The sequence below is a fragment of the Cyprinodon tularosa genome, unplaced genomic scaffold, assembly GCF_016077235.1.
Source record: "Cyprinodon tularosa strain WSP-4 unplaced genomic scaffold, ASM1607723v1 ctg58, whole genome shotgun sequence".
Classification (NCBI taxonomy): Eukaryota; Metazoa; Chordata; class Actinopteri; order Cyprinodontiformes; family Cyprinodontidae; genus Cyprinodon; species Cyprinodon tularosa.
Window position 1 is genome coordinate 950,890 of NW_024039318.1, and position 24,956 is coordinate 975,845.

The 24,956-nt window shown below is 39.0% G+C and overlaps 3 protein-coding genes across 4 annotated transcripts in view; 2 read left to right on the plus strand and 1 right to left on the minus strand.

Moving 5' to 3' along the window:
• itpkcb (inositol-trisphosphate 3-kinase Cb) overlaps nt 1-7,687 on the plus strand; it is a 25,109-nt gene extending 17,422 nt beyond the window's left edge. Inside the window, exons 3-8 of the mRNA XM_038306329.1 lie at nt 1,665-1,764; nt 2,074-2,287; nt 2,549-2,753; nt 3,461-3,562; nt 5,290-5,361; nt 5,449-7,687. Coding sequence (XP_038162257.1) covers nt 1,665-1,764; nt 2,074-2,287; nt 2,549-2,753; nt 3,461-3,562; nt 5,290-5,361; nt 5,449-5,688 — 933 coding nt within the window. The 3' untranslated portion in view covers nt 5,689-7,687. The remainder of the gene's footprint in view (nt 1-1,664; nt 1,765-2,073; nt 2,288-2,548; nt 2,754-3,460; nt 3,563-5,289; nt 5,362-5,448) is intronic.
• cunh19orf54 (chromosome unknown C19orf54 homolog) lies at nt 7,366-11,476 on the minus strand. 2 transcript variants are annotated; one of them, XM_038306330.1, is made up of 7 exons: nt 11,354-11,476; nt 11,113-11,270; nt 9,919-9,987; nt 9,634-9,758; nt 8,434-8,563; nt 8,278-8,348; nt 7,366-8,069 (listed from the first exon to the last, which is right to left on the minus strand). In XM_038306330.1, the coding sequence occupies exons 2-7, from the start codon at nt 11,262-11,264 to the stop codon at nt 7,726-7,728; spliced, it is 891 nt and encodes a 296-aa protein (XP_038162258.1). In that variant the 5' UTR covers nt 11,265-11,270; nt 11,354-11,476; the 3' UTR covers nt 7,366-7,725. The 2 variants fall into 2 exon arrangements, with proteins under 2 accessions (XP_038162258.1, XP_038162259.1); XM_038306331.1 differs by having other exon boundaries at nt 11,113-11,273; nt 11,354-11,470.
• Nucleotides 11,477-11,981: 505 nt separating this feature from the next.
• Nucleotides 11,982-15,630, plus strand: snrpa (small nuclear ribonucleoprotein polypeptide A). Its single transcript, XM_038306313.1, has 7 exons — nt 11,982-12,042; nt 12,331-12,425; nt 12,515-12,687; nt 14,358-14,519; nt 14,621-14,785; nt 14,873-14,961; nt 15,075-15,630. Exons 2-7 carry the CDS (start codon nt 12,353-12,355, stop codon nt 15,232-15,234), a joined length of 822 nt encoding a protein of 273 aa, XP_038162241.1. The 5' UTR covers nt 11,982-12,042; nt 12,331-12,352; the 3' UTR covers nt 15,235-15,630.
• The last annotated feature ends 9,326 nt before the right edge of the window (nt 15,631-24,956 follow it).

Genomic DNA, 24,956 nt, shown 5'->3' on the forward strand with positions numbered 1-24,956 from the left:
TTTTGGCCGATATCCGATATGCCGATATTTTAAAACTCATTTAGCCGATAACCGATATCGATACCGATGTTAAAGCTCTACAAAAATAAGTAGTCATTGAAAATAGCAGTTTTGTTATCCATTTCTGACACTTTGAAAAATAATATACTCAAATATATTTTCATATGCTGATATCAAATTGATTTTTAAAAACACGGTATCGATCTATTTTACTTTTTAAAATCTCGTGAAATTTCATCGTTCTGTTACAAACTCTTGTGATATTTTGCAAATTCTTTTGAGATTTTGTTAGTAAAATAGATAGATAACCCATCAATATATCAACATATAAAAATATGGCAAAATTTCGTGAATTTTCGGGGGATTTCGTAGCATAACGATGACATATAGCAATATTTCATTAGTAAAAGAGATTGATATGGTGTTTTTAAATGGCAATATATCAGCATATGAAGATATTGTGAGATTTTAATGTATCAATATTTTTCCTTCGTCTTTAGAAGTTTTTAAGTCTGTAAAAAAGAAGTTTTTGAGGTAGAAGTAGTATTTTATAGATTTTTTTTAGACTTTAGAAACTCAGAAGCTGATCAAATATCGGGTTAAATATCGGTGGGGTGGCCGATGTCCGATATTCAGTTCTAAGGCCGATACAGGCCGATACCGATAGGGGGCCGATTATATTGTGCATCCCTAATATATATATATATATATATATATATATATATATATATATATACGACTGAGATTGTACCTGACAGGAATTTCCAGTATATATTTGTATAATCTAACTAAAAAAAACAGAGTTGGATAGGAAGGAGTTTAGGATTTATTAGTGCAGACAGCTCCTTTACCTTCCTGTCAATATACCAACTAAATTGAATAAAATGTTGATTAATGGCTCCAAACTAATTAAAACTTCTGGATGAACTAAATAAATGGTTTTGTGTTTGCGTTGTAGTCTACTTTCTTAATTGTCAGAGTGTCAGATAAGCAGCTGGGGTAAGAAGGCAGACAGAGAGGAAGAATCTGGAAACCAACCTGTAATAAAAACAGAGCGATCCCAAGGTCAAAGCCTTCCGTCCCTGTGACGTTTTGGGACATAGCTTTTTTTTTTTTCGCTCACACTCATTCCCAGTGAGCCAAGAAGGAAATATTTGCTGTGTTTGTGTCTCTGTGCTGTTGGGTAACTCCTGGAAGAGCACATTCCTGTCAGTAAGTGTTGTTCTTTCCCACACACGCTGGCTCTAATCGATGCACGTCTGGTTCTCCTCAAACCGCTTACTCCTGCTGCACACTGTCCTCGTTTCCAGACTTCCCAACATCGATAGCTTTTACACACAAACACACACTCGCTATCAGACAGTGAGGTTCTGTTTTACGACAGCACACTGGTAACTTTGGTAAATGTTTTATGAATGGGCTTTGTCAAGTGCGTTATGCACCTGGCCTTGGTTTAAAGGGGAGGGTTTGTCCAATGTCTGCTGATATGTGTGAGTGTGTGTGTGTGGAGAACAGGGTGCGTTTTCCTCTAATCGGTAATCATTCCTCTGGCCTGCACCTAACGTTAAACGGGACACAGATCAGTTGGGGTCTCGGATTTATTATTTTTTTTTGTCGTTTTTCCTTCAGCTAAATGATGGAATTGCTTGTTTATCTGTTTTCAGAATAAACCCTGGAGCAGGTTGAAGAGCATGGTTCACTGGTCTCCTTTAGCCTTCACCCTCAAGAGGCGTCATTCATGGGTGCAGCTAGCTGGCCATGCAGGTATGCATATCTATCGTACTACTCTTCTAGATATGGAAGATAAGATTAATACCTCCATCATAACTGTTGGGTAAACAAATCTGAAGCCAGCAGAAGGTCATTTCAGCCTGGGTAAGAAAAAAAAAAAAGCAGAAAATAGGACAAGCAGCTCACCTGTCTGTGTCTAAAGGTGACTCTGTCACCACCAGCTGATCTGCAGCTGATTTTATGATCTTTTAAAAAAACTTTTTTTTTTTTAAAGATCAACAGACCTGTACAGACCTTTATATGTCAAATTGCTCCTTTTAATTAATGTTTTCTCTCTCAAAGGCAACTTCCTGGCCAGAGACGGAGGCCGCCTGTTGAAGCGATACTGCGAGTGTGAGCAGCAGTGTCTGGAGAAGCTGATGCAGGACATTCTGCATCCCTACGTGCCTGGGTATTACGGCGTGGTGCAGAAGGACGACCAGGAATATAACCTGATGGACGACCTGCTGGTCGACTTTGACTCGCCTTCAATCATGGACTGCAAGATGGGCAGCAGGTGAGAAAATAGAAATATTAAGAATAAAAATGTGTAATACTCAGAGAGATATAGTGCAAATGATTGCAACTGAAGGAGGCTCCACAAGGTAATGAATGAGGGGCAGAATGCAATCGGCTGCCAGGGAATAAAAGTGAAGTAAAATGCATTAAAACCACTGCAAAGTGTGTGTCTGTAGATTAGAAAATATTAAATAAAAGCTGTGATACTGGGACAAAAATAAAATAAGCTAATTTCAGTGACTACACCTGTATATTTCAGGACGTATTTGGAGGAGGAGCTGATGAAAGCAAGAGAGCGCCCCCGTCTGCGAAAAGACATGTATGAGAAAATGATTTCTGTGGACCCCGGTGCCCCCACCGAAGAGGAGCGGGCTCAGGAGGGCGTCCTGAAACCTCGGTACATGCAGTGGAGAGAGACGCTGAGCTCCACCGCTACGCTCGGCTTCCGCATAGAAGGCATTAAGGTCTGCGCTCTCTCTGAACATCTATTGCTTTTAACATGTCTGGCTGCTGACGTCAGGGTTACTCAGGGGTGAGCAAGAAATACAGCCGCATGTTTTCATGAGAGGTAAACACAAAAGAGCGGGAGTGGATTTCTTCTTGACGAGATGAAAAAAACCCTCCTGTTTAGACACCATTTTATAAAGGACTCTTTGTTCTTTGGAGAAATAAATCTGAGGCAGCTTATCAAAGTGGAAAAAAAATGTTTATTTGAATCCCTCAAAATAAAAATAACTTTTTTTGTACTAGTTCAAAAAGTATCTACAGTCAACTTATCATAGGTCAAAGTTATATTTACCTGTTGCTGCTTTTTAAGTAGCTTTTTAGTGCTGACAGATCAAGCAAATAAGATGAAACCTTAACTGGGTTTGCTGCTGTGAAGTCAACATCTAGGTTAACCCTCCTGCATAGATTTATGAATAGATCAGGTCAATCAAACAAGGCAACATGATGGCTGTTAGTTGATAACAAGAACTGTGCAGGAGAAAGATGGATCTATTTTCAGTTTTATCATGAGTTGGTAAAAATTTTTTTTACTTTCTTGGCAACAGGTCTTAAAGTTTACATAGTTCTGTTCTTAAAAAGGTCTCAAATGTAACATGGTCAAATTTAAACATAATTTTACGAGAGAAGGGAGCAAAAATTAAGTAGTTTTTGTCTTTTTTAACAGAAAGGTGATGGAACGTGTAACACCAACTTCAAGAAGACGAAGCAAAGAGAGCAGGTGATGAAAGCCTTGGAAGACTTTGTTGACGGCAACGTTCAGATCCTGGTATGTGGCCAAATGAATCTGGAGTTATTCAATAAAATCAATTAATAAATTATCACAAATACTACTTTGAAGAATACGGACTTGTGCTGTCGGATGTTCACATATGAAAATACTTCTTTTAGCTCTGCTTCGGAAGCTGTGGAGGTTTAAAAAAAAAAAGTGTAAATACTTCAAAAAGTTCTTAAATGTGTCACCTCTTCACTACTATTTAGTGTATATAAAGTACCTACATTTGACCAATAATAGCTATTCTAAATATTAATGATAGCTCACATAATTATCTCTCTATTGAATTTGTTTAAGAACAGCCTGAGTGTGTTATATCAGTGAGCCTTATTCTAGTGGGCGGGGCTTCAGCTACTTCAGGCGCTTTGTGTGGTTTGTCGAGGAAATTAGCCAATCAAACGATGATATTCATTTAAATGAAATAATTCACTCCGGACCGGGTCTGCAACCTGCTGGACCTTTGTCTTTCCACAACCTATTTCAAGTTTATTAGTAATTTTTACAGACCAAAGCATGGTTGTGCCATGGGATCTCCCGTGTCACCAATTCTAGCCAACCTTTACATGGACATTTGAAAAAAAGGTCTTCAAACTTGGAAACAAAGTCCAGTAGATTTTTTTAATTTTTTTATTATTACCTTTTTGTAATCTCACGGTGAATTAACTAAACATAAAACTAACAAAAATAGATGTTTTTACTGCAAAACCTCCGTTTTTATTTTACATCATTTATTTTTTGACACATTCAAAAAATTGTAAAACCAATTTATTTATTAAATGGGTGTATTTGTAATTTATTCTATGCTGGTTTAATATTTACAAAAGAGGATTAGGGCCACTGATTTTTTTATTTTTTATTTAACTGATTTTAAAATTTTATCTCAGTATATTAGAAAAAAGTCAGAATTCTGACTTTAATCTCAGAATTCTGGCTGAATTTTGACAGCTAACAAACATGTTAGCATCAAGCCGTAGCCATATCTGTTTTAAAGACTGAACTATCTCTCTTGTTTTAATCACCTTCTGCTCTTCCATTAATGAAATGGCATCACCAAGGACCCCTCTGGCACGTAAAAAGTCACCTAATTCCGTTATTTTCCACCAATGTGTTACTGGCCCTCTCAAACAACTCACATCTTTCAAGCTGAGTGCTCCCACATCTCTTCCTTCATAGTGCCCATCTACATTAAGATCCAAAATTCTGAGACAAAAGTCAGAATCCTGAGATTAAAGTCAGAATCCTGAGATTAAAGTCAGAATCCTGAGATTAAAGTCAGAATTCTGAGAAAAGTCAGAATTCAAAAAAAAAAAAAGTCACAATTTAAAAATCAGTTAACTTTTTTTATTTTTTTCAGTGGCCCTAATCCTCTTCTGTAAATATTTTAAGGCATATTTCTCACTCAATATAAACCATTAAATTAGGAAGTGCCATGTCTAATTATTGTCTTAAGGAACTGGTCTGAACAAGTAGCACTTTGGCATGAAAAAGGCCAACAGCAATGATCTGTTCCCAGTAGTTTGGTTTGCATTGCTCCTGCCCTCTGGCTTCATGCTAACCTTTAAAGACTGCTTGTTGGTTCATGTTTACGGTCATAACATTATTAATACTGAGGTGTTTATTGAAAGAATATATAGCTTCAGATTTAGTCTAACAAGAAAAATGATTCATTTCCTGTTTTTTGGATTCACAGTCTGGTTTGCCTTGTCTTTTGTTCTTGGTAGAAACTTTACCTGCAGCGGCTGAAAGAACTGTGCTCTGTCCTTGAGAAGTCGCACTTCTTCAAGACGCATGAGGTGGGATAAATGTTCCTTTTCTTCTGTTATCCCTGCTGCATTATAATCACACCTCAGCTCATCTGTGTGACCGGCTCTCCGTCTTAGGTTGTGGGCAGCTCTCTTCTCTTCGTGCACGACGCATCTGGGAAGGCCAGCATCTGGATGATCGACTTCGGAAAGACTGTTCCCCTGCCACCCTCTATGACGTTGGACCACAGGACTCCCTGGGTGGAGGGCAACAGGGAGGATGGCTACCTGTGGGGAATGGACAACCTCATCGACATCTTGAGCAGCATGATTCCTCAGACACCTTGTGAAGAGGATAAAAACTCACAGGAGGCGTGATGTGAATGGGTTCCAGTTAAATCTTTTTTTTTTTTCCATTATCAAACTTGTTAATCCACTCATGTTAATGAAAAGGAGAGCAGGACAAAGTGGAAAATGCCTAAAGGATTTTGATTTGCATTATAATAAACTTTAGGGTTTTGTGAGGGGGGGTGACCTCAGCATGAGCAAAAGGTTGAGGAATGTACAAGACTATAAATCTAACTTTTCTCCCATTGGCTTCCTTCAAACTAATCAAAGCTTTGATATTTACACACACTAGTGTTCATTTTGTCAACAGCGCCCTCTCCTGGATGCTGTTGCTAACAGCAACTCGTCTTACATCCATGAACTTGATCTTGGAGAGCTTGAATTGTATAGCAAAGATTTTTTTGTTTTATTTTTTTTTAGTGATGTACCATTTTTGATGTATAAGCACACAGTAACACTAAACCACTGTCGAGACCAAGTGTTAACTAACTCAGTATGTAAATAGTCTTAATTTAATCTCCCATTTTTTTGGCCTTGGGATATCCTTCTTAATATTTGTAAAGTTGCTGTGCCTAACTTGTTTTTATAACTGATCATTCCAGTCTAAGGGTCTTTCTCTCTCTCCAAAGAGTTCATCCAAGTATAAACTAACTTGCATCTTATCTCTCGCCTTTCTTACAAACTGTGTTCCTTTGTAGTTTTTGTATGATGCAATGCAGTGCTTGTTAATTTTCACTCTTTCCCTCTTTTTTTAATATACAGTAAGCAGCTTGACAAAGCTATGATTCTTTGGAAATTGTTGCACTGTGGATCCTCTAAAAGCAATCGAACAAAAAGGAGCAGTGCCTCTGTGTGATGCACTTGGTTTACAGTTTAACTCCAGTTGGATTTTCTCTTACCAGCTTTTTGCTTTGGGGGTTTTATAGAAAAATGGTTGCATGAAAGGTGAAATGTAGCTGAAAATGAATGTGTGAGCTTTTTAAAAACTTTACAAGAACAAAGACTTGGAATATATTAGTCCAGCTAAGGTTAAAGTTGAGCCAAGATGACTTTTAGACATGAGGATAATTGCTGTAAGTCATATTTGGTTACACTAAACTGTAGCATTCAGCACAGTTTACAAGGAAACAATGCTGTAGGTTACCATAGCAGTGCTACTGATTTGTCTCTTCCTAACTGGGTTCTGGATATTGACCAGCATCCTGCAGCTTCCTTATGTTGCTGTGCAATTCTTTAACTTGGAACATTTACTTGGGTACAGCATAAATCTGATATAAAGAAAGTGAAAATAAATTAAACAAATGCATTTTTTTTAAATCTCCAAACCGTTGTCATATCAGTTGGAAATGGAGTATTAATGTTTACAAAGTATTATCAGCCCACATGTTCTCTGTAATGTGTGGAATTCGTTAGGTTCTCAAACTAGGTGCTGCTTTTCAAGAAAGAAAACTGGATATGAACCTTTGTTCTTTATAAAAGCAATATGTTAAACAAAGACTGTTTGAAATTGCTCATTAACCCCTTGCTCTGTCCTTGTTATGGATTGCAATAAACTGAAAATAAGAGCCTTAATAATTTGCCTTTTTTTTTTACCGAAGCTCAAGACAAGGATTAAATGCATGAGAGCATTTTTTTATGCAAAATCAAACTCAAATATTCCCAAATCTATCAATTAGTGGATAAAAAGAACCAGGCTGGACCAAACTGCCAAAATTCATACATGTTTAATATTTGACAAAGTAAGCTTGTGACTGTATAAAATCAGAAAATATTTACTTCTGTCAGTGGGCAGGGCCAAAATTGTTTATAGAAAAAGTGATGAGTCTGCAGTTTGTGGTTAAATTTATTGCACAGGAAATGACATGAAAAATGTCTTTTATATAAATATTTTTAGATGTATCAAATACATGATTTTATTTCTACCTATTTCATGTATTTATTACAGCTTTAACTATTGTAATATTTGTAAAAAGATGTCCTTTTGTGTTGTGACACTTTGCGCTCTCTCCAATAAAGTTGTCGACTCTAATGTGGCATCTTGACTGTTGAGGATGAACCTGATCAGAATCACTTTGCTTTCTGCTCCTGAGTCTTTGTGTGGAGAAGAACTGCCTGTCCTGCCAGCCCGGCCTCCACTCCTCCCTCAGGAACCACGTACTGCTTCCCATCCTTGGCTCTCAGGGGGTCAATTTCCCTCAGCTGCCTGTTGCTCTGGGCAACACTGTCCAGACTCCACAGCTGGTAGCGAAGGCTCTTACCCTGCTTGGCAAGGATGTGAACCTCTGTGGCGCTTGTGCTGTTGATGGGACAAGGAAGATTGCTGTTGGTGGAGAGGTAGAGCCAAGGCAGAGTGGGATCCGGCTGATTATGTTCGACGTTTACAGTCCCCTGGTCTAAACCGAGGAGCACACCTGCAATCAATGGACAAGTTCTGTGTTTCTGGATCAAGAGAGTAGATATTCATCAAGATAAAGAGGTAGTTTAAACACCAAAATGAACAAATGCTTGTTTATTCTTAAAGAAAAACAGTTTAAACCTAAATTACCTGAAAAGCAATTCCAAACTGTAAAGAAAGAAGTTACATAAAAATAATAAATCTGCTAAACTACCGGTTCATACCCGAAGCAACGGCCCAATGCGCTCTGTGACCGCTACGCTGGCATGGCTCGTGGTTGAAGTCCTCATCATATCTGAGCATGCCGTCAAGGAGCTGCATGTTGCAGGTAAAACCATAAACATCAATGTATATGTGGAGTTTGATCGACTGCAGGATACGGGATGAGAACAGGCTGTCCGCTACAGAGATGTCTGATGATGGCCTCAGCGTTTCTGCCACTCAGACCTCCTGACAGCAGTTCCGCCTTACAGACACAGACCTCTTCTGCCAACAGGGCCATGTTGAACGCTGGTAAAATTAAAAGTTCAATAATTGACAACAGGCAGCAACACATTGCATCATCATGGTCAGATTCTTGTAAACAAAAGAAAACTAAGTTAAGCTACTGCATACAAACATTTCAGGGAAACATTTTCAATATATTTGATATATCAATATTCATCACCATAGGAAAGGCTTATATCGGTTAATTTATTTTTCCTAGTTCCTATAGACGAAGAAACTAAGACCAAAATACTGTAGACATGTTCACTCTGTATAGAAGAAAGTGTTTACACCTCTTTAAGTTGTTTATGTTTTGTCACATACTGTATTTCGGTGCATTCTTCAGTTTCCTCACTTCATCACGATGCTTATTTTTCTTATTGGGTCAGTTCATTTTTTTTTCCTATTTATCGAGTTTTGTTCTGAGAAGAAGTGGTGACTAGTTGTTCAGATTAGGAAAATGTTGCAGTTATCAAAACCTTTAAAAGAAAAATCTGAAAAGTGTACCTCCCATTTTTTATTAATCTTCCTGAAATAAGTTTAGCCATCTTTTGCTTCCTTTAACATTTCAGTTAAAAGCATTTTCCTCTCAGATTAGTTCACCAGGACAACATCTACAAGTCTGCTGTCTCCAGCTAATCTTTGCTGCTGCGTATGAAAGCCCATTGTTTTCATTGGATTCTATTAAATACCATCAGAGTAAAGGAACCTAAAGGCAAACGCATGCCACACTTTTAAGATATTTCATTTGTTTTTGGTTTTTTGAGTTTTTACGGCACTAGTGACTTGTTTTTTCGACAGTAGGCTGACAGGAAAAGTGGGTATGAGAGAAGGGGAGAGACATGCAGGAAAGGACCACAGGCCGGATTTGAACCCCGGTCCCCTGCGTTGACTAAAGCCTCTGTAAATGTGTCTTGCGTGCTAACCACTGCTCCACCTGCACGCCCAGATATTTCATATTAACACTTAACAATCGATTATATTGATAGTTCACACAAGGGATGCAAATACTTCCTCAAAAAGACTGTAAAATCACCAAAATTTGTGTTTAAAAAAAAAATGTAATCTGAAGGACCAGCAGCAGAGACCAGTACCTGAAAACATTTCCCCCTGGGCTGTGTAGCCCCTCCTCACTGCCGTCTGGACCACAGTCTCTATGTCGATACTGATCTGTGGCTGTCGCAGGTGAGCAGCCATCCAGAGAGCCACCAAACCACACCTAGAATATGAAAATGTTTAAGGCATGCCGAATGTTCACCGACTCGTATTTAAAATCAGTCATTATGGAGAAACAACACTAGCACCTTTGTGTTCACTAGCATGCTGTATGACAGATAACTCAGTAGGATCAAAGCTGAGGCCAGCGTTCAGTGACTTACTGGGGACCATCTTGGATGAGGGAAGGCACGTATGTGTTTACCAGTAACCACTGCAGATCCTGCCTGAAGCTGAGGAGAAAACATGGCATCAAATAAAAGACAAATAATTTTTAAGCACAACTTGGATAATAGTTCTTAAGACTATTATCTAATTTGTCCCTGATCTTTACTTTTTTGACTTTGTTCCATCCTGTCTGCAGTTATATTAGGTTTTATGTCCATGAACAGTCCCAATAAATATAGATTCTTGCTTTTTTGTGTGTTTTCAAATCCTCTTGCCAACATACTTAACCGTAAAGTACTGCAGTCATAATAAGATACTGAGTCTAAGGGTAGTAAAACTATGACAGGGTAAGGTAAAGGAGGGAACCTCAGTGAAATGACTGTTACAGACAGTTGCAGGAGCATCCAACGGTCAATCAAAGACTGGGAGTGATAGTCACCAGAAATACAGTTTAATACGACACTCATGTGTTACCCCACACCCTTAGTACACTAGTGCAGCATGACTGCTTGGATTCAGCCATGCCCACAACGTGACCCCTACAAGCTCAGTCAGTGGTCTCTTCACTCTCTTTGTCAGTGAGTTCACTCAAAACTGAAACAATCCTTCCAAGCAGTAGTTATGCACTCAAATTCTACAATATCAATCTCACTTTCTTTCTTTCTTTCTTTTCGAAATTAAACAAAACACTCACATTTGGCATGAGTAATAATAAAAATGCATTATAGTTCCACAAAGAGTTTTGAAAGAAGTTTAGACAAACTTATCAAGTCCAAAACCCTTCAGTCAGGCAAAATTTAAATTCACCATTCACTGTGATTAGAACAAAAATCTTGACACAACACATCATGACAAATTGTAGTGTGCAATAAAAGTGTAATACAAATGTACATAATAATAACAACTTTAAACTATTTTATAAATTAACAAAGTATACCAACTATACACCTAACACAAATGAAATTTGGAATTAGTTCTCATCACTGGTTTTTATATATATCTTAGATACTATCTGCTCTCTTTCAATTGGAAAAGCTTTTGGATACTAATTGGCACTTTTAGAAGTGTTGTGATAGTGACAGAGTATCTGATTGCAAAAGTTCATTTAGTTTTTTCTTTAAACATCTCCAGATCAGTGCAGTAGCAAATATTTAACTGGGGGATTTGTTTGTATTCATCAGAAATCTCACCAGCCATCCCTCTGTCTGAGAAGCAGGCATGCCTCGGTGTGATCCCCCTCCACAGGAGCACTGCTGCTGGCTATGCTCTGGTACAGCTTCTTCTTGGCTGCTGGGGGTGGAGGAAGCAGAGCTGGGGGAGGAGGTGGAGGAGGGAGTGACATCTACAGCTTCTCCACCACAAAAGAAAGAAAAAATCATCATGGGGATCTTTTTCATTAGTATATAGAAGCTAAGGAGTATTTCAACAAACCTGCCCCAGGCTCCTTTAGCCTGGCACGCTGCTTTGGTCTAACTTCACAGACTGTCAAAGGAAGCAGACTTCCCCCTGCGTTCTCCCCATATTCGGAAACAACCACATACGCTTCTTATTCCTTAAGTTTAGTTACGACTTGCAATCAACCTTTCCATGCATTACCGCCACCTACTGGGATGAATGGGTACACTTGTGTATTAAGGAAATACTTTTATAACCTATATTCTCCTTTGAACTTATTTATACTAACTGTCACTAACGGCGAGTAAACTTCAAAGGAATAAGCTCATCGGTTTTCGAAATATAAGATAACAAAACGGTGTACTTTACGACAACAACCAATAACAAACTTTAAAAGTGTGACGCGTGATGGATACCCCGGAAGTTGCTTTTTGACCGATAACGCGAGAACAAATAACGCGAGATTAGTATTATTTATTTTATTTTATTTTTTCAGAGGGTGACTTTTGTTTCCATTTTTATATGTAAATGTTGTTGACTTAATAAAAAAGATTCTTGTTTCCCTTTTCCTTGTTTTACTCCTTATTCGTTGGTGGCGGTAATGCACTTTTAACTAGTTGGCCAACCGTCATAAAACCTCACAAGAAGAAGAAGAAGAAGAAGAAATAACGCGAGAACATAATACGGGATTTCAGAAGGCCGGGGTTTTCATCCATCGTTTGGAGGTGAATATTTCGGCTACATTCAGCTCAACAATTATTACGAATATTTGAGATAATTGCTTTAACTGAGATATTTGCATATTCGCGTTTGCTTCGTATGTATTTATGATAAAACTAGAAGTTAATATTGAATTATAGGGATTGATTATGTGGAAAATGTTGACCTAGCTTATATAGCTAAGAGGCCAACACGCTGGATGATTGTTTGCTAACCTTCGTTAGCTTCGTTTCAATTCTTTGTTGAGCTTCGGATTGTCTAAAATGCTGAAGTGCGGTTTGATTTAATTCCAGGTGATCGCAGATAGACCGTAAGATGACTACTCCAGAAGTTCGGCCTAATCACACTATTTACATCAACAACCTGAATGAGAAAATTAAGAAAGATGGTGAGTTTCTACCTTAACAGCCTTTACTGAATACTTGCACGTCGAATAAACCCACTCATGCCTTGTTCTGCCTTCTCTTGTTTACACAGAGCTGAAGAAGTCGCTGTATGCGATCTTCTCCCAGTTTGGGCAGATATTGGACATCTTGGTAGCACGAAACCTGAAGATGAAAGGTCAGGCCTTTGTTATCTTTAAAGAGATCAACAGCGCCTCGAACGCCTTAAGGTCGATGCAGGGGTTTCCCTTTTACGATAAACCTATGGTAAGTGGATCAGAAACACAGAGTAACGGCCTGTATCTGGACCTTTTATTCCTCCTGATTGTTACTATAAAAAAAGAGCCCTTTAAGTATCCTCTGACAAAATGTAAAGAAAAATGTTGACCTTAGCAAAATCCACCAAATGTTTGAACAAAATAAGCTTGTTGCCATCGTATTTGTATGTATAATGCATCAATTCATGCTTTCCCCAATATGAACTCAACCCTTCATTCCCATCACCTTAATTTTTAGGTTATAATGTATGTAATCCGTTGATATCTTCTAATATAGAACCTGCCCTCTCTTGTGCTCAAAACATCTGCATGCTAAACTAAGGGTACAAAAAGACGAGGTGGTGAAAATACTTTCTTCTTTTAAAATGCTGCTTTAGTTCCTGCAACCTCAAAACAAACACATATTGGGCATGATTAAAAAAAAAAAAGACAACAAAAAAACTTTATATAATATATTTTCCCTAATCCAGGGCATGAGAGTTGTGGGTGCCAATTATTTTGTTTTATAAAGGGATTTCATCACTCCTAAGTAATCTTGATTTGTTTGAAAGAGTGATGTAGACAAAGCTTTCCAGCAACATTTGTGTGATAGCCTTAACAACTGATGAGCTTGGACACACTGCTTGAAGAACAGCTCACCCCAAACATCTTTTATTTTTTCTAATAACTTTATACTTGGATGACTAATTGCAATGCCTATATATCCCAGGTTTTATTTTGACAATATACTGGATTGGGAAATGGTGGCCTAGTGATTGGGGCATAGAGCTTGGAAACCTGAGATTGTAAGTTTGAAACCTAGTCCCACAGACTGCCACTCTGGGTCTCTGAGCATCACCCTTAGCCCCCCATTGCTCCCTGGGTGCCCCACAATGTTAGCTCACTATTCCCGAAGGGGATGGGTTTAATGCAGAGGTATATTACTCAAAATTGAAATCAATAAAGTTAAATTATTTTTTGTTGCAGTCCAGGTTTTGTGTCTAAAAGCACATGTTTGGTGCTCTTCTGGTGTGTAATGAGTTCTGATCCTGAATTACAGTAGTAGCCATTTAAACTTTCCCCACTTTCTTTTATGGACCCTTGGCTGGTCCCCATACAATTCCTTTTTAAACATGTAAAACATTCTTTCTGTCATGATTTGTGGACATTAAGATCTAAAGAGAAGCGTTATCTCCTGTAATTCAGTGAAAGGGTGGTGCCAGAATGAAAATATATGCATGCCCAGGAGAAGGCCAGTGGCCGGAAATTGGAGGGGAATTTGCTGCCATTCGTCTGCCTTTTGACTGGGAAGGTCAATTTTGAATGGCTGTTACTGTAGTATTCATTTTGGCTTTCAGGATATTGTAATGTCAGCCACATTAACAGACCTCAGGAGCTCTGCTGCTGATGGGTTTAAAAACAGCTTAGTCATAGTGAGTTGGAGCGAGTCTAGTTACAGACCGTTGATCTAACAGATTAGTCTAGGGTAGACTTAGTTTTCAAAACACAGACAGCGAGTTTACTTCCTTTTAACATCAACATTCAGCCACTTTTTGTCTATACCCTCAATTCCTGTTTCTTGTGAAGCTTCGTATGGCTTCAGTCACAAAACTACCATCGCCATAGCAACAGTTACTTTCTAATGAATAAAAACCATAAAACATTTTTATGTTCCTGTAGGGAATCCAGTATTCCAAGACCGACTCTGACATCATTGCCAAGATGAAGGGGACCTATGTGGAACGAGACCGTAAGAAGGAGAAGAAGAAGCCCAAACCTGAAACGGGTGGAAGTAAGAAAGCAGCTGCAGCGATGGTGGCTGGTGTACCTGCAGGCATGCCGGTTGGTGAAACACTCATCGGAAGTATCTTTAGTAGCAATGCTTCATACCTGCTCAAGGCGGAATGTGTGAATAAATGAAACTTTTGTATTTTCCTCATTAGGGAATGCCTCCAATGAGCCAGGCTCCACGGATGATGCACATCCCAGGACAACCGCCTTACATGCCCCCTCCGGGAATGATGCCCCCTCCTGGAATGGCTCCTGGCCAGATTCCTCCAGGTGCCATTACTCCTGGCCAGATGATGCCTGGACAGATGCCGCAGCAGGTAATGTTTTTCTGTGTTGATCCTCATTAAGACCTGATGTTACATTATCACAGTGGTCTCAGCTAAAATGTTGATCTTCTCTCACAGGTTTCAGAAAATCCCCCCAATCACATCCTCTTCCTCACAAACCTGCCTGAAGAGACCAATGAACTCATGCTCTCCATGCTCTTCAACCAGTCAGTACCCGCTCTTCTTTTTTTCATGTTTGATTTTTCTGCAGGATTTTGTATTTACCTCTGTCGTCGCTCAGATTATTTGAGGCAGAACCTGACATGTGAGTGTTCTTTAGGTTCCCTGGGTTTAAAGAAGTGCGTCTGGTTCCTGGCCGTCATGACATCGCCTTTGTGGAGTTTGAAAATGAGGTCCAGGCTGGCGCTGCACGCGATGCACTGCAGGGCTTCAAGATCACACAGACCAATGCTATGAAGATCTCTTTTGCTAAGAAATAGCCTACCTTACCGGTCCTGGGTTTGAATGCTTTCAGAACTTTTTTTTAATTTTTTTGTAAGACTTGCTGACTTTTGACAGTGATACTTTTCTCCTCTTCGGGGATTACCATGTAAGTATACTTTTAAACGTCAAGCTGCTGTGCTTTAAAACACTTTATTGGCAGAAAACCTGTTGATAAATAACAGATTCAAGGTTGTGAATATAAAAACTGTCACAATTCAATTGGAAGTTCTGTTAATCTCCGACCTCACAGCAGATTGACGTTTTTATCGTTTTTATGAATCAATTGTTAAAGCATTGCACCCAGGGTCTGGGCAACCAGACATTGTACCTGGAGCTTTTTTCCTCTCTATTTTTGTTTAATTTTCTAAATAAAAAAATATGCAGTTACACACCAGTTGCCTGCGTCAGTCTTTCAGTAAAATCTCTTCTTTGAGCCCTTGTCCCTCATTAGCCCCAACTGTTTCGAATGGAAACAAACCATTATAAATACACATATCAGAGGAATTTGTTTATATAGAAATATTCAAAGTAATCTGTACTAATTTCCTTATCAATCCCACAGATTCTGTTTTAAAAGTATAGTGGAGGATTGTCCTCTCCACTAAGAAAAAAAACATGCACAACCCTGAGGTAACACATTAACCGTGTACGAGAGCATGCACAAGCCCATTTCTCATCTTGCACGCTCTGTTTAAAAGTTGCTGTTCTAAAACAAATTGTCCCAGACAAATTAGAGTTCTTAACTCATGAACCGTTAACCAACATACCTGTTAACAGGTGCAGAAGTCTAAACATTTCTTGACCATTAAAAAAAATGCCTGATTACAGGTGCTGGTCATAAAATTAGAATATCATGAAAAAGTAGATTGATTTCAGTAATTCCATTTAAAAAGTGAAACTTGTATATTATATTCATACATTACATACAAACTCATATTTCAGATGTTTATTTTGTTTAATTTTGATGATTACAAATGACAACAAATGAAAATCTCAAATTCATCATATCAGAAAATTAGAATATTACTGAAGACCAATAAAAACAAAGGATTTATAGAAATGTTGGCCAACTGAAAAGTATGAACATGAAAAGTATGAGCATGTACAGCACTCAGTATTTAGTTGGGCCTCCTTTGGCCTGTATTACTGCAGCAATGCGGCGTGGCATGGAGTCGATCAGTCTGTGGCACTGCTCAGGTGTTATGATAGCCCAGGTTGCTCTAATAGTGGCTTTTAGCTCTTCTGAATTGTTGGGTCTGGTGTATTGCATCTTCTTCTTCACAATACACCATAGATTTTCTATGGGGTTAAGGTCAGGAGAGTTTGCTGGCCAATTAAGAACAGGGATACCATGGTCCTTCAACCAGGTACTGGTAGCTTTGGCACTGTGTGCAGGTGCCAAGTCCTGTTGGAAAATGAAATCTGCATCTCCAAAAAGTTGGTCAGCTGCAGGAAGCATGAAGTGCTCTAAAACTTCCTGGTATGTGGCTGCGTTGACCCTGGACCTCAGAAAACACAATGGACCAACACCAGCAGATGACATGGCACCCCAAACCATCACTGACTGTGGAAACTTTACACTGGACTTCAAGCAACGTGGATGAAGTGCCTCTCTTCTTTTCCTCCAGACTCTGGGACCTTGATTTCCAAAGGAAATGCAAAATTTACTTTCATCAGAGAACATGACTTTGGACCACTCACCAGCAGTCCAGTCCTGTTTCTCTTTAGCCCAGGCAAGACGCTTCTGACGCTGTCTGTGGTTCAAGAGTGGCTTGACACAAGGAATGCGACAGCAGAAACCCATGTCTTTCATACGTCTGTGTGTGGTGGTGCTTGAAGCACTCACTCCAGCTGCAGTCCACTCTTTGTGAATCTCCCCCACATTTTTGAATGGGTTTTGTTTCACAATCCTCTCCAGGGTGCGGTTATCTCTCTTGCTTGTACACTTTTTTCGACCACATCTTTTCCTTCCCTTCGCCTCTCTATTAATGTGCTTGGACACTGAGCTCTGTGAACAGCCAGCCTCTTTAGCGATGACCTTTTGTGTCTTGCCCTCCTTGTGCAAGGTGTCGATGGTCGTCTTTTGGACAACTGTCAAGTCAGCAGTCTTCCCCATGATTGTGTAGCCTATAGAACTAGACTGAAAGACCATTTAAAGGCTTTTGCAGGTGGTTTGAGTTAATTAGCTGATTAGAGTGTGGCACCAGGGGCCATCAATTTTGAACCTTTTCACAATATTCTAATTTTCTGATATGATGAATTTGAGATTTTCATTTGTTGTCATTTGTAATCATCAAAATTAAACAAAATAAACATCTGAAATATATGAGTTTGTATGTAATGTATGAATATAATATACAAGTTTCACTTTTTAAATGGAATTACTGAAATCAATCTACTTTTTCATGATATTCTAATTTTATGACCAGCACCTGTACACTGATTGCCTCAGTCGTTGCTCAACACAATTTGTTCAGGAGTTCCATCAGGCTTGTTTTATTGATATATAGAAAACTCTGTTGAACCACAAGTCAAAGTTAATTTTACACATTCCAATTTAAAAAAATGTCATTTCTTCTGTCAATTTAATTTACCGGCTGCTGTTTTTTTTTTTCATCTTTAATCTGTTTTACACCTGTATCATTGAAAAACAGGGTTGAAGAACAACTACATAACCTCAAGAGGAGGGTGAATATAAACCTACCATTAAAAAAAAAAAGAATTTTACATGACATTGCTAAAAAATATCTGCACTTTCTAAGATGTGAAGCCAGAACTAGAATGAGATTCAGTGGTTCTACCCATTGGCTGTTCATTTTTGTTTAAACTTTCAAGAAACTTTAGATGTGTAAATAATTTAACGCATCAATAATAAAACCGGCACATTTCCTTCAAGAAGTAACACAAATTTGAGAGATATTACTTAAAGATAAAAGGAACTCAAGGTAGATGTATTCATTTTTCTGTCCCTCTGAACAGTTAGTCTTTCTAGAAGAAATGAAGATCATATTAAGTATGGTGCTTCTCTGCGGACAAAGGCTCATGAATGACCTACCTCAGACTCTAGAATACACATTTTTGAGGTGTCATTGAAGCGTCTTGTACAAATTGGCATATCAGGGAATACCTTTAGTTTATTTCCAGAAACATTAGGAGACCTATTAGCCTTATGATGTAAAGTCACCCCAAAGGACCTCCTCTTTCTCGAAAAGGCCAGATTCATGAGCTCCTGACAGGAATGAAGATGTGAATTAGCTCTAAAAAGCCTAATTTAGACTGGCAGTGTGAGCTCTTCGCTGTGCACACACAGGGCCTCCCTGTTGTGGACGTAAACTATGCCCTGGGTAATTGTCTGCAGGTCAGACCAACAAGTGCAAACACAAAAAAACATCACATTCTTCTGCAGTTTCCCAAGCCTTTCCACACGCCCTTATTTTGCCTTGAGAAAACGCTGACCTTAGTCACCAGGGCGCCATATGTGGGCGTGTGTGTGTGGGGCATCGGCTTGGAAACATGACTTACCGCTCCGCAGAAGAATAATCTTTCTGTTACTGTGAGTGAAAGGAGACGTCAAGTTGCACATTGTTTGAAGCCAAAATAAGCTGATTTGCTGAGTAAAAGTCAGACCTATAGAAAGGAACGTTTTGTTTAAAGCTTTGGTGACGCACCATGCAAACCTTACCTACTCTGACTGCTTCCGATTTGGGTCACGCCCTAACATGATGAAATCAATTCTATAGACAGAGACAATCAACCAGAGAAAAGTTCTGAAATGATTTGATCTATTAAGGGAAAATTATTGTCTCCTAACTAAATGACTGGCCACACCATGCAACGGGATCATCCACTTAATCCACTTAATAATCCACTTAATAATAATCCTTCTGCATCACTATGGCGGTTCAAATGGGCTGTTCAAAGGGGTCATGCATCTCACTTGGGTTTGGACTTTGACTTTAACTAGGCCGCTCGCAAACATTTTTCCTTCACCAGCTCCTCATTGGAGCTGCTGGCAGCTTGAGGTTGCTTTCCTTCAGCATCTCTTATGGTGACCTTGAACTCATTGTCACCAACTTTTAACCAGTCAGTATCCTTCAATTGTTAAGATTAAGAACAAAATTCATGGTTCTAACATTTCCTGAAGGTTATCCAGGTAGTCTCAGACCATTAAAATTCCAATACCATGACGTTTTTGTATAAATTTAGAAACTGTAAATTCACTTTCCCCCTTCATTGACCTGCCACCTTCACATGGCAGAGGGTTTTCTTTGCACTTAATGTCTGCCTCAGTGTCCCAGTCAGCTCTGAGTGGGACAGATCTCTGAGCTGCCACACTGTTATTATAAATATTGGGAAGTGAAAAGAATTAGAGGCTGATCTTACAATGATCAATAACAACTATGCATTCTGGTCTGGAGGGAGTTGTCAGTCCACGTGGTTTTCCCAAGATTTTAATGAATCTTGGGAATGAATCCATTTAATACTAAATGGATTCATAGTATAGCACTGCTTGTTTTTAAACAATAATTGTGAATCAAACAAAATAGGATAATAATATCTTTTCTTGTTTATTCTTTTTAAGTAGCTAAAGAATGAAGACACAAAGAGTTTAGGTTTGATGAAAAAAAGCATTTCACTGAGAAATATGAAAAACTTTGATAAATTATTTTGCTTATTCTAATAAAAATCTTTAAACCAAGATAATCACAAAACTGATGTAAAGTAAATTGTCTTGAATTATAATCCAGTCGTAGGATCCTAAAAACACCTTTATTCATTTCATCTGTGAGAGCTTTCCAAAGATTGAATTAACATTGGTTATATAAAATGTTCTCTCATGCTTGCTGTTTACTGCTGTTTTACTGCTGTCTTTTCAGCCCTATATTTCTCTTCATGATGAAACTATGTTCATTTGTACTTTCAAATAAAGAAAAAAATATTTACAGAACAATCAGTTGTTTTCCACTGAGTATCTGAGCAATTAGAAAATATTTACCTTAAAATACTTTCTGAAGAAACTTTAAATTGTGGGGTTTAAATGTAACCTAAAGCCCAATCCTTCACATTTATTTTTACCCTAATCTTTGCTCTTTTCTATCAGCATTAAATTTTCATTTATTCAAAACAGTATACATAAAAAAGTATGTTTTACTTTGAGTAAAAGTGTATCTTGTTAAATTTGTTTAGCTTAAATAATACCACACATTCCACAAACTGTTAAGGAAAAATGAAAACATGAAAACCTAATGTCATTTTGGGGTTTCGTGCATCTTTTTAAATGACATCTCTAAGTCTTTTGTCAGGTCTGGGGCAATTCAGAAAACATATAGGGTTGCAGCCATTGTTGGTTGCAGTCATGTAATCCTTTTTTCTTTGTCACCTTTCTGCTCCTCTGTCATAGCGCTGCTTCATCTCTCTCGTATCAGTTCTCTCCTGCTGCTCACATGAAAGGTACATTGCCTCTCAGGATGTTTTAGGTGATGGGAAGTATCAGCCTATTTTGTTATGTGGAAAGGGGGAGGTGAAGCTGATGGTGTATTGTGTCACAATGTTTTGCAAATGCTTTGATGGTAAATTAGATTTTATTAATTTCAAACATGCATAATTGAATATTCCAGGGGTGCCGTTTTGTGGGTGGGACTGGGGGCCCCAGATGGATTCCTACTTTGCCTATATAGTAAGTCTGCCTCTGAGGACACCCTAGGCTGGAGTTTGATGATTGTCTTTAAAGTCATATCTTGAGGTGCATATCTTGGCTGCTCAGGTAAAGAGAGTAGTGGACTTGTCCATGGATCATCCCCTGGTGGAGATTTGAGTTAAGTTGAAAGAGAAGGAAGCCGGACAGAATCTGCAGGCCTAAGTGAGTGGTGAGGGTCTGCTGTAAATGTCTGGTGAAATTCTCAGTCAGGGACATATATATATCTCCCCCCTCCTGGAAGACTATGTCAGATTCCAGAGGAGGCTGAGGACATGGAGTATAGTGGACCATGTTTTCTGGCTCTATGATCAATGTGGTTCTCTGTAGCTTTGCCCATAAGGTCTGCTGTGCATGTTGTGGCTGCAGTCCCCAAACCTTGTGGTAGACACTGGCAGTAAGATACTGTTAAGCTGAAGAAGGAGTCCTGTCGAGCCTGGTTGGCTTACGGGTCCTGAGGCAGCAAGCAGGTGCATTGAAGCTGAAGTTGCAGAGGTGAAAACTCAGGCCAGGAAGAAGTTTGGAGGCAATACCTGATGGCCTCAAAATGATTCTGGCAAACAATCTGGCACCCTCAGAGAGGGAAATACTTCGATAACAGTCTTTAGTGGAAGTGGGGAGCAACTGACTTTAACTGAGGACACTTGGTGGAAGGAATACTGATATGCCTTCTGTGGCAGGAGAGTCTGGGTGCTCTAGGCAGGACTTGTTTATCACCCAAACTATAGCCATAGAAATAGTCAAAAGTACCTTAGGTTTCTGGATGTTGCTGAGCTTTTATGATTGATACTCATTTCCAACATTGAATAGAAGTTGAGGACAGTGCCCCTGAACTGGCAGACTGGGTTGGTGTTCCCCCTTCGAAGAACAGAAACTCGAAGGTATCTTTCATACACAGACAGATCACACTGCTCAGGCTATCTTGGAATACCTATACCAAGATGCTGGAGAGGAGGGTCCAGCTGACGGTTGAACTTCAGCTTCAGGAGGAGCAGTGAAGTTTTCATCCTGGTGGTGGAACACTTGACCAGCTCTACACCTTCTGTAGGGTTACGGGTTTATGGCAGACAATGCCCCTGGACTGCCAGACTGGAGGTGGGATTCAAACATGTTCCTAGTGGTAGCCTCTACTCCAGTGGATCAAATGATTGATTACTTTTTCAAGCCATTCATTTGATTCAGCTGTGTTGAAGCAGGGATGCATCTAAAATCTGTAGGACAGTAGATCTTGAGGACCAAGGTTGGAGACCAATGAGTACACAGTAGGAAGCTGTTTTAAGGGGCCAGAAGGTCACTGTACAAGCAAAGCAGAAATGTGGTCCACATTGCCAGCATTGAGTCTGACCTGTTCCCAGTACATGTTTTACTACTGTAGAAAATGGACAGTTCAGATTCTTTATGGACATGATTTCTAGGTACAGCCATGGGGAGAAGGGGGTGTGGTTTTGGGTTCAGGAGATTTTGTTTGCTTTTTGCATAAGACATCATTCTCCTCCTCCTGCCAAGAACCACAGCATGATCTGGGGTGCAGGGGCGGATCTAGAAAAATATTTATGGGGTGGCAAGAGGGGGGCAGGAATTTTTTAGGGGTGGCAACATATGGCATTTGTTTACACTGAATTTAATCACAGTTATCACAGTTTGGTGAGAATAGTATGTACAGTAAGTGTTTCATGTGAAACAGTTCATATTAATAATACATCGTACAATGTGATCTCACTTAATAGGAGATAGAAGAATGATAACACTACTTTTAGAGGGGCCTTATGACAGGAAAGGTATTAAGGTAAGACACAGATTGACTGTCAGAGAGGCAGCTTTGCAGCATTTGCACAAGAAGAAACTATAGAAAGAAAAAGTTACTGATCAGAGATCTATGGACTGAGCTGGACTAAAGTGAGCAGAACTACACAGTAGAAATAAATGGTTCAAGGCACCCGAACAAGGTACTGGACATCTATGTAATGTTTACTCTGAACACACATTTACCCCATTTGTTCCTCAGTAACTTGTCATACAGCAGTTAAGGCAACATGAAAGGGACATTTCATGCATGTAGATCTGCTGTAGATAGAGCTGTATATGGAGGACCAACTCTGCCATATTTAAAAATAAATACAGAAATAAATAAATGCTCAATAAATAAATAAGCATACAATTAATTGCCACCAAAAATACAAACAACAAATAAATGTAATTAGAAATAATGATATTATAATGGCAGGCAGAAATGTAAAAAGGGCAGGCAGAAAGAAATAGCGGCGAAGAAATAACTAGGGTAAAAAAATACAAAGGAAGAATAAAACAGACAAAAATATGATAACATCCACATAAATAAATACTTAAAAATATAAGTAATTAAAAAATGAAGTTGAAGATAATAAATGACAAAAAAATAAATAAGATAAATATTAAAAAGGCAAAGAAATAAGGAAGCCAATAAAAAGAGTTATATACCTTTATGACTGGCTGTATAATTTAATTTCTACTTACATTTATTTGTTGTTTGTATTTTTGGTGGCAATTAATTGTATGCTTATTTATTTATTAAGCATTTATTTATTTCTGTATTTATTTTTAAATATGGCAGAGTTGGTCCTCCATACTGCTGTATCAACAAATCAACAAAAAGGCGGGTTCTGGATGTTACATCAATATCTCCACAAATCTGAAAAGAAGCAACATAAAAATACATTTTTCTTGTGAGTAGGTTCATACGGGTCATTTCTGGATAGTTTCATATTATATATACAAAAAAAGAAACAACAACACTGCTTCATATTAAGCAGGATTCACACCAGTATCACATTTTTAACTTTTAACACTTTTGGTTTTATTAAAGGAAATATCAGATTTTCTCAGGTCCCAAAACAAAATGTAACAGCTCTGTAAAGGCTCACCAGAGAGCATAACATAAAGTTAACATGACTATAACAGCTGAATGCGACGATTTCCATGTTGCTCAGCAAAACGCTTCACAACTTTATTTAGATCCAATGCCTTTGTATGTTTTGATTTGAGTTCAACCAAACTATATAGTCTCTTTTCTGTCATAGTTGACCGTAAATATGTCTTTATGAGCCTGAGACGTCAGGCCTAACTAACATCATAGTTAGAGAAATAACGTTCTGCAGCCTGATTTTTATCATCTCAAAATCAACATTGCAGCTATGCTAGCAACATTGTGCTTTCATTATGATTTCATTTCTCGATAGATAGTTAATCAGTTTTTACCTGTTTCATCCCGTGTCTCCTCTCCCCATCACCCCTGGCTCCCTCGCTTTGCCCCATTCGGTTTTCAAAACAATCAGTCTCAGTCGCTCTCGCGTCATCTCGTGCTGCATTCACTGCAGTCCGACATTGGAAATTAGCGGTCGTAATTCTCAAATGATCCATAATTTATAAGCCTCGCCACCCCTACCGCCAACTGGGGTGGCAGCAGGGGTGGCAAGGCTGTCATTTAGGGTGGCAGTTGCCACCCTATGCCACCCCAGTAGATCCGCCTATGCTGGGGTGGTATGTAGCTAAGTGTGAAGTAGCCAGAATGAGGTGCAGCTCTACCAAGGTTGCTTGCGCCATTCGAGTTGGAGGAGAAGCCTTGCCTCAAATCAAGTAGTTCAAGTACCTTTGGTTCCTGTTAATGAGTGAGGGGAGAATTGAGCAGGAGATTGATAGACAGATCAGTGCGGCTGCTGCTATAATGCTGACGCTGAACTAGTCCACTGGGGGAAGAGACAAGTGAGCGAAGAGGCAGTTCTGGATTTATCGGTTGGTCTATGTTCCTAACCTCATGTATGGTCATGAAATCTGGATTAGAATCAAAAGAACAAGATCTCAGCCATAAGAAGCTGAAATTAGCTTTCTCTGCAGGGTTCCAGGGCACTCCCTTAGAGATAGGGTGAGGAGCTATGTCTTTCAGGAGACACTTGGAGTAGAGCCGCTTCTCTTCCATTTTGAGAGGAGTCAGCTGAAGTGGCTTCGACATCTTCTCCAGATGCACCCTGGACGCCTCCTTTGGGACTG

Coding starts and splice junctions, on each gene's coding strand:
- snrpa (XM_038306313.1), top strand. CDS start 12,353: ATGACTACTCCAGAAGTTCGGCCTAATCACACTATTTACATCAACAAC. Junction 12,426..12,514: donor TGAGAAAATTAAGAAAGATG/GTGAGTTTCTAC, acceptor TTGTTTACACAG/AGCTGAAGAAGTCGCTGTAT. Junction 14,962..15,074: donor CTCTCCATGCTCTTCAACCA/GTCAGTACCCGC, acceptor AGTGTTCTTTAG/GTTCCCTGGGTTTAAAGAAG.
- cunh19orf54 (XM_038306330.1), bottom strand. CDS start 11,264: ATGTCACTCCCTCCTCCACCTCCTCCCCCAGCTCTGCTTCCTCCACCC. Junction 9,988..11,112: donor CTCAGACAGAGGGATGGCTG/GTGAGATTTCTG, acceptor TTTTCTCCTCAG/CTTCAGGCAGGATCTGCAGT. Junction 8,070..8,277: donor GCATTGGGCCGTTGCTTCGG/GTATGAACCGGT, acceptor CATTGATTGCAG/GTGTGCTCCTCGGTTTAGAC.